The 14,162-nt window shown below is 48.4% G+C and overlaps 1 protein-coding gene across 2 annotated transcripts in view; it reads left to right on the top strand.

Annotated features, from left to right (window-relative positions):
• Positions 1-14,162, top strand: part of LOC146772452 (unconventional myosin-Vb-like) — a 145,858-nt gene that overhangs the window by 72,816 nt on the left and 58,880 nt on the right. For both annotated transcript variants that reach the window (XM_085640046.1, XM_085640047.1), the window contains exons 15-18: positions 4,015-4,170; positions 5,310-5,407; positions 6,431-6,517; positions 6,870-6,981. In XM_085640046.1, coding sequence (XP_085496172.1) covers positions 4,015-4,170; positions 5,310-5,407; positions 6,431-6,517; positions 6,870-6,981 — 453 coding nt within the window. The remainder of the gene's footprint in view (positions 1-4,014; positions 4,171-5,309; positions 5,408-6,430; positions 6,518-6,869; positions 6,982-14,162) is intronic.

The following is a 14,162-nucleotide window of genomic DNA, read 5'->3' as shown; positions in this document are numbered from 1 at the left end:
GTGATGGAACTTGGAGCAACCGATTATAATCGATCACTGGAATAAAGCCCATTCCGAAACTCTAATATCACGGATTCTGCCTCTCATTTTACTGAGCTATTTTATAATGTTTCTGTATCAAATTCAGTCCCGGTAAAGGAATTTTATTTACCACAGAACACTGCTTTAACTTTTGTATTCCCGCCTATTTAGTTAGTTAGAGATGTGATACCTGCTCAAATCTGTCCGTCCACGCTTCGATGTTCAAAAATAAGACTGTATAAAGGTTCCTTGGGTACTTATGGCTGTTTGGCCGTGCTACAAATAACACTTTCTATTTGTTGGATCTTAGATTCTCATGTACGTTTTTCTATTTATATAAAAAAAAAAAATTACTTTTTACCCCGACTCATGCACCCCTCCTCTTAAGCCATGCCACCCAACTAAAAAGCACACACGACCATTACTTACAAAACCACCCACTTCTCCCCTTTTCAAATCCACTCCCATCATTCTATCCCTATCCTAAACCCTACTAAACACGCAAGAAACCCAAGAGCTCAATTCTAACGCGACCAACGGACAAGAAATTAAAAACCAAGCCTAGCTATTACTAATCTTGGGTCCTGGAGTAGCGTGCTACTCGCGGCAGAAAAACAGCTAAGATGGCTTATCAGGGGCGTTAAGCGCTATATTAAAACATTTACACGGTCAGTCATAATAATAAACCTCATTCGTGTATCAAGGTGAAATTGCCCGTCAGCAACGCACGTCTTTACCACTTGAGGGCGGCAAAGTCGCGTTTATTCATTCTCCGCATATCGATTGGCATTTTCCACGGGTTTTTACTTGGACGGTGTGAAAGTTTCAAGGCAGGCCGATGGATTGACGGCCCCGCGGGCTCTGCCGAGCTTCCACTGATTCGGCTATTGATCAACCTCTGTGTACAACTGATTCTACGTGTAGTGGTTAAAGGTGTTCCTGTGCCGGACCTTCGTTACAGCTTCGAGGTGCTGTATCGTTTACACGTGGTCGGCGTTTAGTGCGATAATTGTTAGAAAGACGACAGTAAACCAACTTTGGCCAAATGGTCGGCTTTGATGAGCTAAAACATTGAAACAGAAATCTATGTAAATGTTTGCGTGCATACATCTCCTTTACTACATGGAGGCCACGCCTATCAGCTTTGCCATTAGTGGAAAATGTACACTCTTGACCACATTTTCGAAAAGCAAACTCGAAGATTAAAAATAATAGTAAACGGGAGAATATATATTTCTCCCATTTACTTGTGTTATAGAAGATGCAATTTCAGGCTGGAGACACAAAATAAAGACACTTTTGGCTTCAGAAATCGGGAGTTTCCCGCCGGAATCTGGTCTTTTGACATGTATCCAAAAGGACTGCTCTCTTTGTAGAATGTTTATGGAGATGGACTGCGGTGCTTCTTGCCTTTTCTGCGCTTGGGCCGCTGCCGCAGTGCATGCCTTTTCTGCGCTTGGGCTGCTGCCGTGGTGCATGCCTTTTCTGCGCTTGGGCCGCTGCCGCAGTGCATGCCTTTTCTGCGCTTGGGCCGCTGCCGTGGTGCATGCCTTTTCTGCGCTTGGGCCGCTGCCGTGGTGCTTGCCTTTTCTGCGCTTGGGCCGCTGCCGTGGTGCTTGCCTTTTTTGCGCTTGGGCCGCTGCCGTGGTGCTTGCCTTTTCTGCTCTTGGGCCGCTGCCGTGGTGCATGCCTTTTCTGCGCTTGGGCCGCTGCCGTGGTGCTTGCCTTTTCTGCTCTTGGCCCGCTGCCGTGCTGCTTGCCTTTTCTGCGCTTGGGCCGCTGCGGTGGTGCATGCCTTTTCTGCTCTTGGGCCGCTGCGGTGGTGCTTGCCTTTTCTGTGCTTGGGCCGCTGCTGTGGTGCTTGCCTTTTCTGCTCTTGGCCGCTGCCGTGGTGCTTGCCTTTTTTGCGCTTGGGCTGCTGCCGTGGTGCATGCATTTTCTGCGCTTGGGCCGCTGCCGTGGTGCATGCCCTTTCTGCGCTTGGGCCGCTGCCGTGGTGTATGCCTCTTCTGCTCTTGGCCGCTGCCGTGGTGCTTGCCTTTTCTGCGCTTGGGCCGCTGCCGTGGTGCTTGCCTTTTCTGCGCTTGGGCCGCTGCCGTGGTGCTTGCCTTTTCTGCGCTTGGGCCGCTGCCGTGGTGCTTGCCTTTTCTGCGCTTGGGCCGCTGCCGTGGTGCATGCCTTTTCTGCGCTTGGGCCGCTGCCGTGGTGCATGCCTTTTCTGCTCTTGGGCCGCTGCCGTGGTGCATGCCTTTTTTGCGCTTGGGCCGCTGCCGTGGTGCTTGCCTTTTCTGCGCTTGGGCCGCTGCCGTGGTGCATGCCTTTTCTGCGCTTGGGCCGCTGCCGTGGTGCATGCCTTTTCTGCTCTTGGGCCGCTGCCGTGGTGCTTGCCTTTTCTGTGCTTATGCCTTTTCTGCGCTTGGGCCGCTGCGGTGGTGCATGCCTTTTCTGTTCTTTATGTGCTGCCACAAGTCTATGCACCCCCTGTCCCAATAACATGTTGCATGTCTCCACCACTGTAGCAACCCCTTGAAGCAGCTAATGTGCTCCAGTGTTGCCTGTTGTTTCTGTAGCGCGGCGGGCCTCATGCAACGTTGTGGAGGTTTTGCAATCCTTTCCCACACCATTTACACCACACGTACTAGACACAAGAATTGCGACATGTGGCCATCCAGCTACGCTGTACAGCCTCAATGGCAGTAGTCCCAAAAATAATGTGTAGCCCACCTATCATTCTTTTAAAGTGCCCCTGCTGGAAGTCTTTGCCCATACACACCTTTTCGGTTCTCTTGTGACGCTTGGTTCGTTGGAAATGCTCATCATGGTTTTATTTTGTTCCTTCAGCATAAAGCTGTGCTGGACAGTCTGTGTACCCTGTTATGTTGCATCCCCACAAAAGAGCCTTGCGTTCTTTGACTTATTTTTCTTGGCTGCTGAGAGTGCACCTTACGTAGGGCAGCCCATTTCCTGGGCTGGTGAATGCTCTTCCTGTACACTTGGGGGCAGACTTCAAGAGTTGCTGAGAGAGTGAATACGTCCCATTTGTGAATGGACCCCCCCCCCCCCTCCCCCCCCCCCCCTCTTGTTCTGCTGCTGAGGACTCGTGGACCCATACATCTGTCTTAAGCAGGTTAGTTTGCCCGCTCAGAAAACTCAATGTTGTTCTGATATTCATGAGCAGTTTAGAGCACGTTCTTTAGTCCTAGGCTGAGTCTAGGTGCACTTTGGCGAGATCATACAATACCACTTTTGGAAGCTGAGATGGCGCTCCCGTTTTGGTCTGTATGCCTTTCCCTTGCCACTGATTGGGTAATCGTACCTGAGACTTGCCTAGGCAGGTGAGTGTTCCTGTGTTACCAGTCAACCTATTGTTCTACAGCTGCGAGAGGACGCTCCATACAAGGCCCATTTGGGAATACCTTCCTGGGTGACTCCAAGAGCTTTTTAAGTACCCAGAGAACTGTTCTCGGCTGCTGAGTGTACATACCCTGGAGACTCATTTTGTTGCAATTTTCCCCGGTTTGGTGGACTAACTTTCCTTTGAACTGTCTAATCCCCCCCCCCCCCCCCCCATCTGAAACAGTGTTTCGGGGTCTTACTGTGTCTTTCATTCCCGGTCAGAGGGAGCATGCTGTATTTCGAGAGCATTTCCACAGCTCCTCTGTAATTTGTCCCATACTAAATGAACAGCCAGTCTTCAGACGCTAGCTGCTTCGTCTGAGGAGCTCCCCACGCCACTATCACGGTTGCCCCTTGCTTTCCTTTGAGCAGCCTAACCGTACTATGACACGCCTTATGCTCACCTCTGTTGCACACACTGTTGAACTGAGCTGTTCTAATCGAGAAGGCACAGACAATGGGAGTCCACCATGTCCCAATATAGAGGAAGAGCTCCCATTCCAGGTAAATAACTTCTATTCTTTCTGCTTCTGGAGGGGCATGGTAGGGTTCCATATATCATTGCTGTTCATTCTTTGCTTCCTACTTTTGTGGCAGTCCAAGCTGGTGGCCGAACTTTTCAATGACGAAGAGCTGGAGCATCCCGTGCCTCTGGGGTTCGGGAAGGTCCCACTAGCGAAGATGACCGTGCGAGCCTTTCGGCGATCCATGCCGCCAGTCAACAAGGAGCACCGGAAGACCATTGGCTCTCAGGTATGGTGGATTTGGAAATTTTGGATGCTTTGGGCAGGTATCTGCTCTCTTAAAATATCAGAGCAGAAGTTAGCAGTTTTTAAAATGGAGGAGTCTCCTCCTAAAGAGAACGTAAGTATTTGAGCTGCTGGAAGAAAGCCAGCTCTGACGTCACTTCCTGGAGGTTTTGTTAAGGCGCTGTTTTCTGTCACTAGAAAAGCAGCAAGCCCTAATATAGGGTACGAATGGGCACCAGGGGCCCCTTATGCATTAGTGTACATTGAGCGTGACCTATGGAGAAGGCCGGAAATCTGTCATGTTTTCTAGGAATGGTCGAGTGCGTGCTACAGGGTTCTACAGAAGACTACTAAATAAAGGATACAAAATTCAACACCATATGACCAGGGTTCAGAATAGATTTTTACCCAGTTCCTATATGGGCTGACCATGGTGAAGAAACGCTTAGAAATACTGAGTAGCCCACCTAGAGGAGGTATTTGTGTTTTATTATAATGCAATTACATTTAGTTGTTCTTCACCCATTGAATGGGGAAACGGATGAGCAAATCCCTAATAGTCACATAGAATTCGAGTGAAATTAGGAATGTTCCAGGTGAGAAGAAACTAGAATGTTTGTCTTTTTAATGCAATACTACAAAGAAATATTAATAACATGAGTCTGTGCCAAGGGATAGAAGGCCCACTCTTGACATTTTATTGTTGCTAGAGCTATGTTAGGTTTTTACAGCCGATGTAAAAGTACGTAAGAATCCTTTACATTTGGTTGGTAGGAGAGTGAGTGTTTTTATTTTTTTGCAAAAAAGTGAAGGAACTGTTCGAGGGAAATTTTCTGTACTTTTTGATCATGTTGACCTGTTTAAGAAAGAGTTTGGGAAGCGCACACCCGAGAGCACACACACCAGACATTCGCATGCTAGAACATTAGAGCAGGGTATGAAACAAACTGCCCTGAATGGGGAGTTCAAAGTGCCTTAGTTACTTGTCCTTTAGCAATTGTAGTCGAAACGTAAAAGCCAGAAATGGTGTTCGGTTGCCATCATTCAATCATATGTTGTGGTCTTGCAGGTCTAAAACAAATGTGCAAATCTCTGAGTTGCTGGCTCATGTTCCCTACTTTTTTTTCCTTTTACTTTATGTAGTTTCGAGCATCTTTGCATCAGCTCATGATCACCCTGAATTCTACCACTCCTCACTTCGTGCGTTGCATCAAACCTAACGACGAGAAGCTGCCCTTTGTGTAAGTATGGTCTTCTCTTGGAAGTCTGATTGGGTTGGAGGAGACATTTCTGCACTGCCTTGAACTTGCAGGCTGTGCGTTATGGAAGCCCCTGCCTCCTTTATGAAGTGCTGTCTGCATTAGAGGACCGTGGAGCAGTGCACATGTACGGTTGCCCCGCAATAGAGCTCAGTGGCACACGCATGAGAGAAACCTGTATTTCTCATAAATCCTAATTTTTGACTTTACTAACTTCATTTTGATATATATTGTTTGGATTTGTTAACTGTATTTCTCTCCATTTCTTCTGCGTTCAACCACATTGCATTTGATGGTCCTCTAACTCTGGCAGTTTCTCCAAATGGTCCCTTACTTTCAAAGGTGAAAACGTTCCTAATCCCATAAATTGATCTTTAAAGAACAAATGTTGAAGGACCAGTCTCCTAGAGCTGTGATGGTCCAGTATTTGTGTGCAGTCTTTATCTTGGCATGTTTGCCATAGAAGTTGTCAAGGTATTATCAGATCTCGAGGTTGCCGCTGGTTACAGTATTGAAGCATCACAAAGTTATTCAGCCCATTCTGCAGATTTTCTGGGAAGGGAAAAACTGTGTGAAGTTGCTGTAGTGTGACATGTAATGCTGGTGGACTGAGCCTCCGTGAGCTGTGGCGAAAGGAGTGATCCTGTACAGGCACAGAGGCGGTTGTAGATTAGTATGAAGAGTTATTTGATTTCCTCTTGTGCTCAGGGAGATCTCACACAGTGTAGGAGAGATTGTTGCCATGAAGTACACCAACCCCTGCACTTTGAGAACCATTGCAAGCTCCCTCTTGTAAGTGGAGTAGTTTAAATTCTCTCTCAAACACCGGCCATGTGCAGCACTGGCCGCAGTCGTTCATGCTACACGTATCATGAGCTGGTGCGCTCTCCCTCAATATATAGAGCAGGCGCAGCAAGGCGTCCTCCCTCTCTGACGGTCCCTTTGGCGTGGCTGTGGAGCATCTGAACCGCTGTGATGTTTTTTTTTTGGGTTTCTCTCGGGCAGGTTCAACCCCCATCGAGCAGTTCAGCAACTGAGGGCCTGTGGAGTGCTGGAAACTGTGCGCATCAGTGCCGCTGGCTACCCATCCAGGTACGAACATTTCTAAGGAGCGTCCGGGGTAGTATGCCACTGATGATGCCCCTGTGCAGTGAGGTGTGCATAGCCATGCAAGGCTTTTCTGTGCCACCAATGCATGAGAGTAATAAGCACATTTGTCCTTGCTGGTTGTGCGCTGCTTTCATACAAATGGCCATTGGGGGTGCCCTTCCTTGCTGCATATTTACTTCAGAATATAATACATGTATTTTTAATAACATACTTGTCATGACTGCCCAACTGTTCCAGGGCATACACTCCACTTTCACTGCACCCTTGTGTGTTCAGTGCAAGCTTGTAAACATATTCTGTGGTCTTCCATCCTACCCCCGACGCCCTCCTGTAGATGGTCCTACTCTGAATTCTTCAGCCGGTACCGGGTTCTGATGCCGATGAAAGTCCTTGCTCTGGGAGATGAAAAACTCGTCTGCAAGCAACTCCTGAAACAGCTTCTCAAGGTGAGGCCTATATCTGCATCCGTGTTAGTACACTAAAAGTTTGAAACAGTCGGGACTCTCAACCAGTCACCTCTTCTGTGTGAATGTCCCGATCAACCAGCCTTCTATTTGGTCCTTTCAAAAAGCTTAGCGGTGTTAAGTAGAACATTCCTGAACACCTTGGAAGACTTCTTGTCTCGAAGAGACCATCCTTGAATCAGTCTCCAAACTCCCTTCTTCTGTAGGCTTGTTTTAACGTTTATTTTTGTACTTTGAATATTAGTGTTACATGTCTATTTTAATTATTTTTTTCTAGAATATTTGTGGATTTCATAATTGATCTGTAGTATATAATTTTTTTTATGTTGGTTAGTTTTCATGATTGCTATGGAAAAAAAGCTGTATGTTCTCCGAAAAGATATGGGTTTTGGAATACCAAATGGGTTCCTACACTTTTCTATGGCCATTACTTTTCAGTACAAAGATTTCTATAGTTTGCAAGATTAGGCGAGGCCATTGGAAGGAACAAAACATGCGGGTACACAACATGTACAATCTTGACTTCAGCCTTTGTCACCTGATCTGAAAATTGGCATGTTTTATTGCCAGCAGTTATTCAAATAAAATCTACTTTTTATTTATAAACCGTTTTTATTGAATTTTTGACCATTAAGAATGGCAGCGAAGAACATAAGGCACACATACAGCACTGTATAGAATAAAGCATGAGGACCAGACAAGGCAGTAACCCTAAAGCAGTGCATTGTATAGAGCGAAAGCAGTGACCAGAAATACATGTCTGTAGCCGTCTCAAACAAATTGACCCAAACATTTCCCCCATACCCAGCTTCTCGGGACAACCCTGGTTTCAAAGACCACATGCTCCTGTTGCGCACACGAATCGACAACTCGTCTCCATCCTGTGAGAGTCAGTGGGAGGAGACTGGGGGGCAAGGGGGAGTGGAGGGGAGGACACAGCCATCGTATGGCAATAGCACGTTTCGCGACTGAAAGGGCCGTGTCCAGCAATGAATTTTTGGCCCTTGTATTTCTGCAGACCTCAATCGCACCAGGGAGAATCAACAGGCGGGGGGGGGGCAAGGTAGACTTCCCACCCAAGAACATCTAACTAATCCTGGAATACCGTGACCCAATGTTATGTATCACTGGACAGGAGCAGCCCATATGATACAAGTCTGCCGAGCCAGTTCCACAACGTGGACAGGAGTAGGTAGAGCGAAGGCGTGCGTGGCACAGACTGGCTGGGGAGAGGGAAGCAAAATAAAGATAGTATGTCTGTACTAGGTGAAGCCGTGAGGAGATAGTGAGTTCACGAGGGGCCATCAGGGTGTCCGGCTAATCCTCATCCTCCATGGGTCCCATGCAGCTCTCCAGCGAACCAGGAGAGTTAATCACAAGGGTACTATGAATCTGAGAGATTCCCCGTGGCCCAAATTACCCATGAGAAGCTTAGCTACCAAAGGATAAAATTCCGGGAGGGCATCAGTCGACTCGATGTAAGAGTGGAGAGTGTCCGAGTTGGAGGTATTTGTAGAATTTGGTATGTGCATGAATATGAGCCTGTTGGAGGTCCTGGAAGGAGTGTATATGTGAACCCGACCCCCGCTAAGGCGGAGTGGCATTGCCCCACTGCTCTGTGAGCAGTTGACAATACGAAAAATAAAATGATAATGAACGTTATTTTTTTTCCCCCCATCTTCTGTGTCTCACCTGGTTAGGGGCGGGGCTGCGCGTCACCGGAACAGTGGTGGCACTCTCTTAAGTGCGCATCAATGTTTGGCCGGCCGTCTCGGGCCGACCAAACATCCATATGCACTTTGCATGTTCTCCACCCAGGCTGCATTACAGCCTGGGTGGAGAACATGCCCGGGCCCCCAGTCCTTCTCTGAGAGCTGAACCATAGCGCTCAGACCAATCGCAACGCTGCTGTAAGGCAGCATTGTGATTGGCTGGGGGAGACTGGGTGCTAACTGGTTCCTGCTCCTGGACTTCACTGAAGAGGAAGCGGCTGGCCGGCGTGCAGGTAAGTGCAATTTTTTTCCCCATTTACCCCCACCTCCCTCAGCCCAGCCACATAGCGGCCTCCACTGCCGACCACACATCTCCCAGTTGTGTGATACCAATAAAGTCCCAGGATCAAAAGCCACGAGCACCGCCACTTCCCCCGTCCAACCAGGTGCCGTACCAGAGAGGGGTTTGATTTGTAATTCTAGGCTCCCATTGTACATGCCGAAGTGCAGCTCTCCAAGCAAGAAACACCACTTTTGTTACTAACGGTATAGAGTTCGAAATCGGGGAGCCATAAAGTATGGCCTGCAAGTGAGGGAAGCCCAGCTACAAGAGCGGTAGGCGGGATCCAACCATCCCCATTAAACTAATTGTGGATAACAAGAAGGTGGGAGGACAAATAGAGGTAAAGGCTAGACACCCCCAGGCCACCATCAAAGGGACATTGTTGACAGTGTGTGAAGGCCAGACGTGGCCTAGTGCCCCGCCACAGGCATGTTCTCGCAAGTCCATCTAACTAGCGAAACCACACCAGAGACAACTAAAGTGGTAAGTTCTGAAATGTATAAAGAAGGCGTGGAAGGATCATCATTTTATGTAATGTGATACGTCCCATTACGTTAAGAGGAAGTGTTTGCCATCTAGCGAGCTCCGATTTAGGTTTAAGGACCAGAGGCTGAAAATTAAGGGCCCAGGTAAGTTCCATATGTAAAGCAACCCATACTCTCAGATATTTAAAACTAAGCTGCTGGAGAGGGACCGTCATCTGCCAGTCAAAGCAGTCTCTGATGCCAAAGGGACCAGTACTGATTTTGAGGGATTCAGCCTCAAGCCTGGGGCCGCTTCAAAGTGTTAAATCAAATGAAGACATCTAGGGCCACTTACGGCCGGGTTCGCGAGGTATAAAAGAATGCTATCTACGTACAAGGCAATGAGGTACTCATGGCCCAAAGCCCATCCAGAATACCGGGGGATCTGTTCAGATAAGTTGGGCCAAAAGGCTCTATTGCCAAGGCAAAAGGGGGGTGGGCGCAGGGGACAGCCCTGCCTGGCCCCCATTCTATAGGGAAGTTGTTGGAAAGGACCCCATTAACTTGCAATCGAGCAGTGCGGTTAGAGTACAGACCACGGAACATATTTTGAGATTGTGAGACAAAGTTGGCACGGGCCTGTACTAACTGAAGGTAACTCCGGTCCACTGTATCGCAAGCCTTCTCAAAGTCGATAAGGAGTAAGGCCAAGTCATGGAGCAATCAATGATAGTGCGCAGGAGCCATGTGAAGCCGACTGATACAATACCTCGTGCTCTGGGATGGCATAAAGCCGCATTGGTCCGGATTCATAATCTTAGTCAAGACCCGCTTGAGTCTATTCGCCAATACCATGGCAAATAATTTTATCTCACAGTTGAGGAGTGAAATTGGACGATAGTTGGTACAGGACGTAGAGGGAGGTTGCAACTTGGGTATCACAACTATAATGGCTGATTCCAGCTCTAAAGGAAAGGAGCCCATGCGGCAGACTTCCGTATACAAGGATAAGAGAGATAGGAGAGAAGAGTTTCTCAAATTTTGAGGCATAGTATTCTGCGAGAAATTTGTTGGGCCAGGGGTTTTCCAGATGCCAGGCTGGACAGTGCATCACCGATCTCGTCCAACGTGAAGAGTTTGTCAAGTTAACGCGTTTCAGTGGGAGATAGGCTGGGAAAGAAGACTGAATCAAGAAAGGAACAGGATACTGCTGTGTCCCTATTTACTGGTCTCGAGCAGGGGCGGCTCCTCCGCTGTGGCGGAGGAGCGTCGCCCCACTGCTTTCAAGCAGTGCGAAAAGCAGAAACATAAAATAACTTTCAGTTATAATTTTATGTTTCCTGCCTCTTTGTGGGAGGGCGGCACTGCTCTGCTTACAGAGCAGGGAAGGAGAGGAGTGGTTTGCCCACTACAAAGTGCTCGATGACTGTTTGGTCAGCCCTCTTGGGCCGCCCAAACCAGTCATGCAGACTTTCCCTGTTTTCCATGCAGGCTGCATTACAGCCTGCATGGAGAACATGCCCAGGCCCCCATTCCCTGGCTGAGCCTCCAATCAGGACGCTCAGACCAATAACAAAGCTTGATTGGTCAGGGAGCCCGGGTGCTTACCAATCACAACGCTGCATTGCAGCGTTGTGATTGGTGAGTGGGGGCTGCTTCCTCTTCCTCGAGTTCCAGGAGAGCAGGAGCAGCGATGCGGAACCCGGGGGCAAGGTAAGTTATTTATCTTTTACTATGTGCACTCGTATACCTGTGAGACACGCTGGCCTCACCTGGTCTGGAGTATAACTTCCTATTGTATTGAGCGAAAGCCTGGGCAATCTCAGGTAGAAATTGTTGTGAATAACCGGTGTGATCTATGACCTCAGGAATAATCCCATTTGTTTATTGGCGAGAGGCCAACCAATAGAGCAGCTTCCCATTCTTGTCACACCCACCATAAATCTTGGCCATTGTGTCCCGCCAAAGCATTTTGGCCGCCTCAAATGAGTGCAGCCGGATGTCCTCATGGATGAAACTCATTTCACGGTAGACATCCTCTTGAGGAGTTAACTTCAGTTGCACTTCCAGGCGAAGGACCCGGGCCTCCAATTGAGCAACGAGAGAGGAGCATTCACACTCTCTGGCTCTGATACAACTCCTAGCAAACCCTCGCATTGTCTCCTCACCAGCTGCCCACAGACCTGTGCAACCAACCCTTCATTGGTTTGAAAATGCACACAGAGTTCAGTACCTAGCGATTGAACAAAGGTTTCACCATGGGGCGCAGCCTAGGTGGTGGCTGGCCAAGATGAAGCTTTCGCGAGGCATGATTTGGATCTGAGTTAGTAGTACACAATCGGGGGCAGGCACTAGGATAAAATCTATCCGAGAGTGAGTATGGTGAGCTGCAGATGTACACGGGAACTGGCAAAGTCTAGGGTGCCAGGCTGTCCTAGCATCGCAAAAGCCCAGCGTACCAATCCAGTCTGTAAGTCGGTGAACCCCAGCAAGTCTAGAGTTGGAAGGGGATCCTGTACTGTCTAGGTCCGGGTCGAATACGTCATTGAAATCTCCTAATATTGTAAGCCCCTAAGGAAGATGGGATAGAAATCTTGAGAGGTCTCGTTTCAGACCAGCTAAGCGGCAGGTGCTTCATATGCATTTATTAGAATAATCACTTGTCCCTCTAGGGTAGCCTCTGGAGTGATGAACCGTTCCTGGGGGGGGGGGGGGGGGGGGGGGGGGGGGGGGGGGGGGGGGGGGGGGGGGGGGGGTCATGTGTGATGTGAGTAACTGTAATAGGGAAGGAGCAATGCTGAAGCTGCTCCCCGGCAATACCCTGAGTAGAAGACCCAATCGTAACCTTTACGTCCCAGAAAGGGACAGCGCTTTCCTAAAAGATGGGTTTCTTGAAACAACACCTTGGGGAGATGACGATGGACAAAGGTAAATATCGCAGCGCATTTCACTCGGTCCAGTAGGCTATTAGTGCTCCATGACAAAACCCGGACTGTCATAGGGGAAGGGGGGGGTCATATGGGGGTAAGAGTGATTACAGCTGTGGGTGACCTAAGAAGACTACCCACTGGGTCAGATGGTATGGTAGAGACTGCCACAGTAGCGTGTTGGGAGCAAACACCGCCTCTGGACTGAAGTTATCATTTGTGCAAGTGTGTGTGCGCCAAGAACTAAAAGGGAAGGAAAAAGGTAAACAAATACATTGTGCAATACTCAAGTGAAAAGCCATCAACATACAAAGAGAACCCCACCCCCAATTCCCACCCCTCCCCACGATTCTACCCTAGAAGCATCTGCCGCTTTAGAAAAGGTAATATACACAACAGTGTGAACTTCAATAAGAGGGGGAACCCCATCATAGAGAAAAGCATTGTAAAGACAGGAGCTTCTGTCTTATTTTCAAGGGAAGACCTTTGGAGCAATTGAACAATTGGTCAAGTCAATATGGCCAAGAGAGGGAAACAGAGTTTGACAACGGGAGATTCTGAAGCCGCTAAAAATGCGAATCCAGTTATAACACAGGAGAGTTCAGAGTCCAGGCGGGGAACCACTGGTTCGATAGACAGCAAGGATGAACGCCCTCCAGCCCACGGTTCCTCATCCTCCACTCCAGAGGCAGGGCTTGAAGCTGGTCCTGACTGTGGCAACGGCTGCATCCGTGGGGAGCGTGAAGGTGAAACCAATTGAGCAGTTTTGTGCCCCCTCCAGGATTGAGTGCGTGGTGTACGGGCTTACGTTGTATGTAAATGTCATATAATGCATTGAAATTAAATGTTAGTCCCTGTGGACCATATGTAAGGATAATCTTCCAACACTACTTACGTTCTGTGTTGATCAGAGGAGCTGGCATTAACTTTTTTTCAAGCTGGGCTGCCACGCTACTTCATAATCCGTTTTAGTTCCAGTATTGCTACTTCATAATCCGTTTTAGTTCCAGTATTGCTTTGGTATTTAATATAAGCTTGTGGTAACTCACTCTGAATTAGACCAATCTCAGCTCCTCTGCTGAATGAAGTCTGTGAAACTGTCAAGATATTACTCCTATAAATTGTTCATAATGGCTGCACATAGAAATGCCAAGTGCTGTTCTATGAAAGGGCTTCTAATCACTTCAAAAGTCGCGTTAAATAAGATGGAGCTAGTAAAGAAGGGGAGGCGTCTGTCCCGAGTGGAAAAGCACACTCGTTCCAGAAAGACCCGCCTTCATACCTCACTGCCCCAAGGAGCTATACGAGGAAGCAGGACAGATGAGCACTGTTGGAGGAAACACTGCAGTGCAAGATATGATGGCCACGGAGGGAGGCCACATTGTGAGAAGGCATGTTTTGAATTGCAATTTTGACTGAAGGCCCACAACCAACCCTTAACATATATGATTTCAATTGATTTGGGGGGAATCGTGAACCATCTTGGAGCCCTCACCCCGGGGGCTGTATTGGATGAGTGTCATCTGCAGCACTCTGGACAGAGGATCGTCTAATCCAGATATCCTCGAGGGAGAGAAACTGCCCTCTTTCTCCAGGCCAGCTATTCAAGCTGGCAGCATTAACAAAGGCACTCGGAGCTGGAAAGCAACCAATTCGATGAAGGAGGGGCTTTACTCCAGTTTATTCCTGTGCCTGATCATGGCAATGAGGGCCATCT

Source organism: Triturus cristatus, chromosome 12 (genome assembly GCF_964204655.1).
Source record: "Triturus cristatus chromosome 12, aTriCri1.1, whole genome shotgun sequence".
In the NCBI taxonomy this organism is placed as follows: Eukaryota; Metazoa; Chordata; class Amphibia; order Caudata; family Salamandridae; genus Triturus; species Triturus cristatus.
The sequence above is the reverse complement of the archived record's forward strand: the minus strand, read 5'-3'. Positions and strand labels throughout refer to the sequence as shown.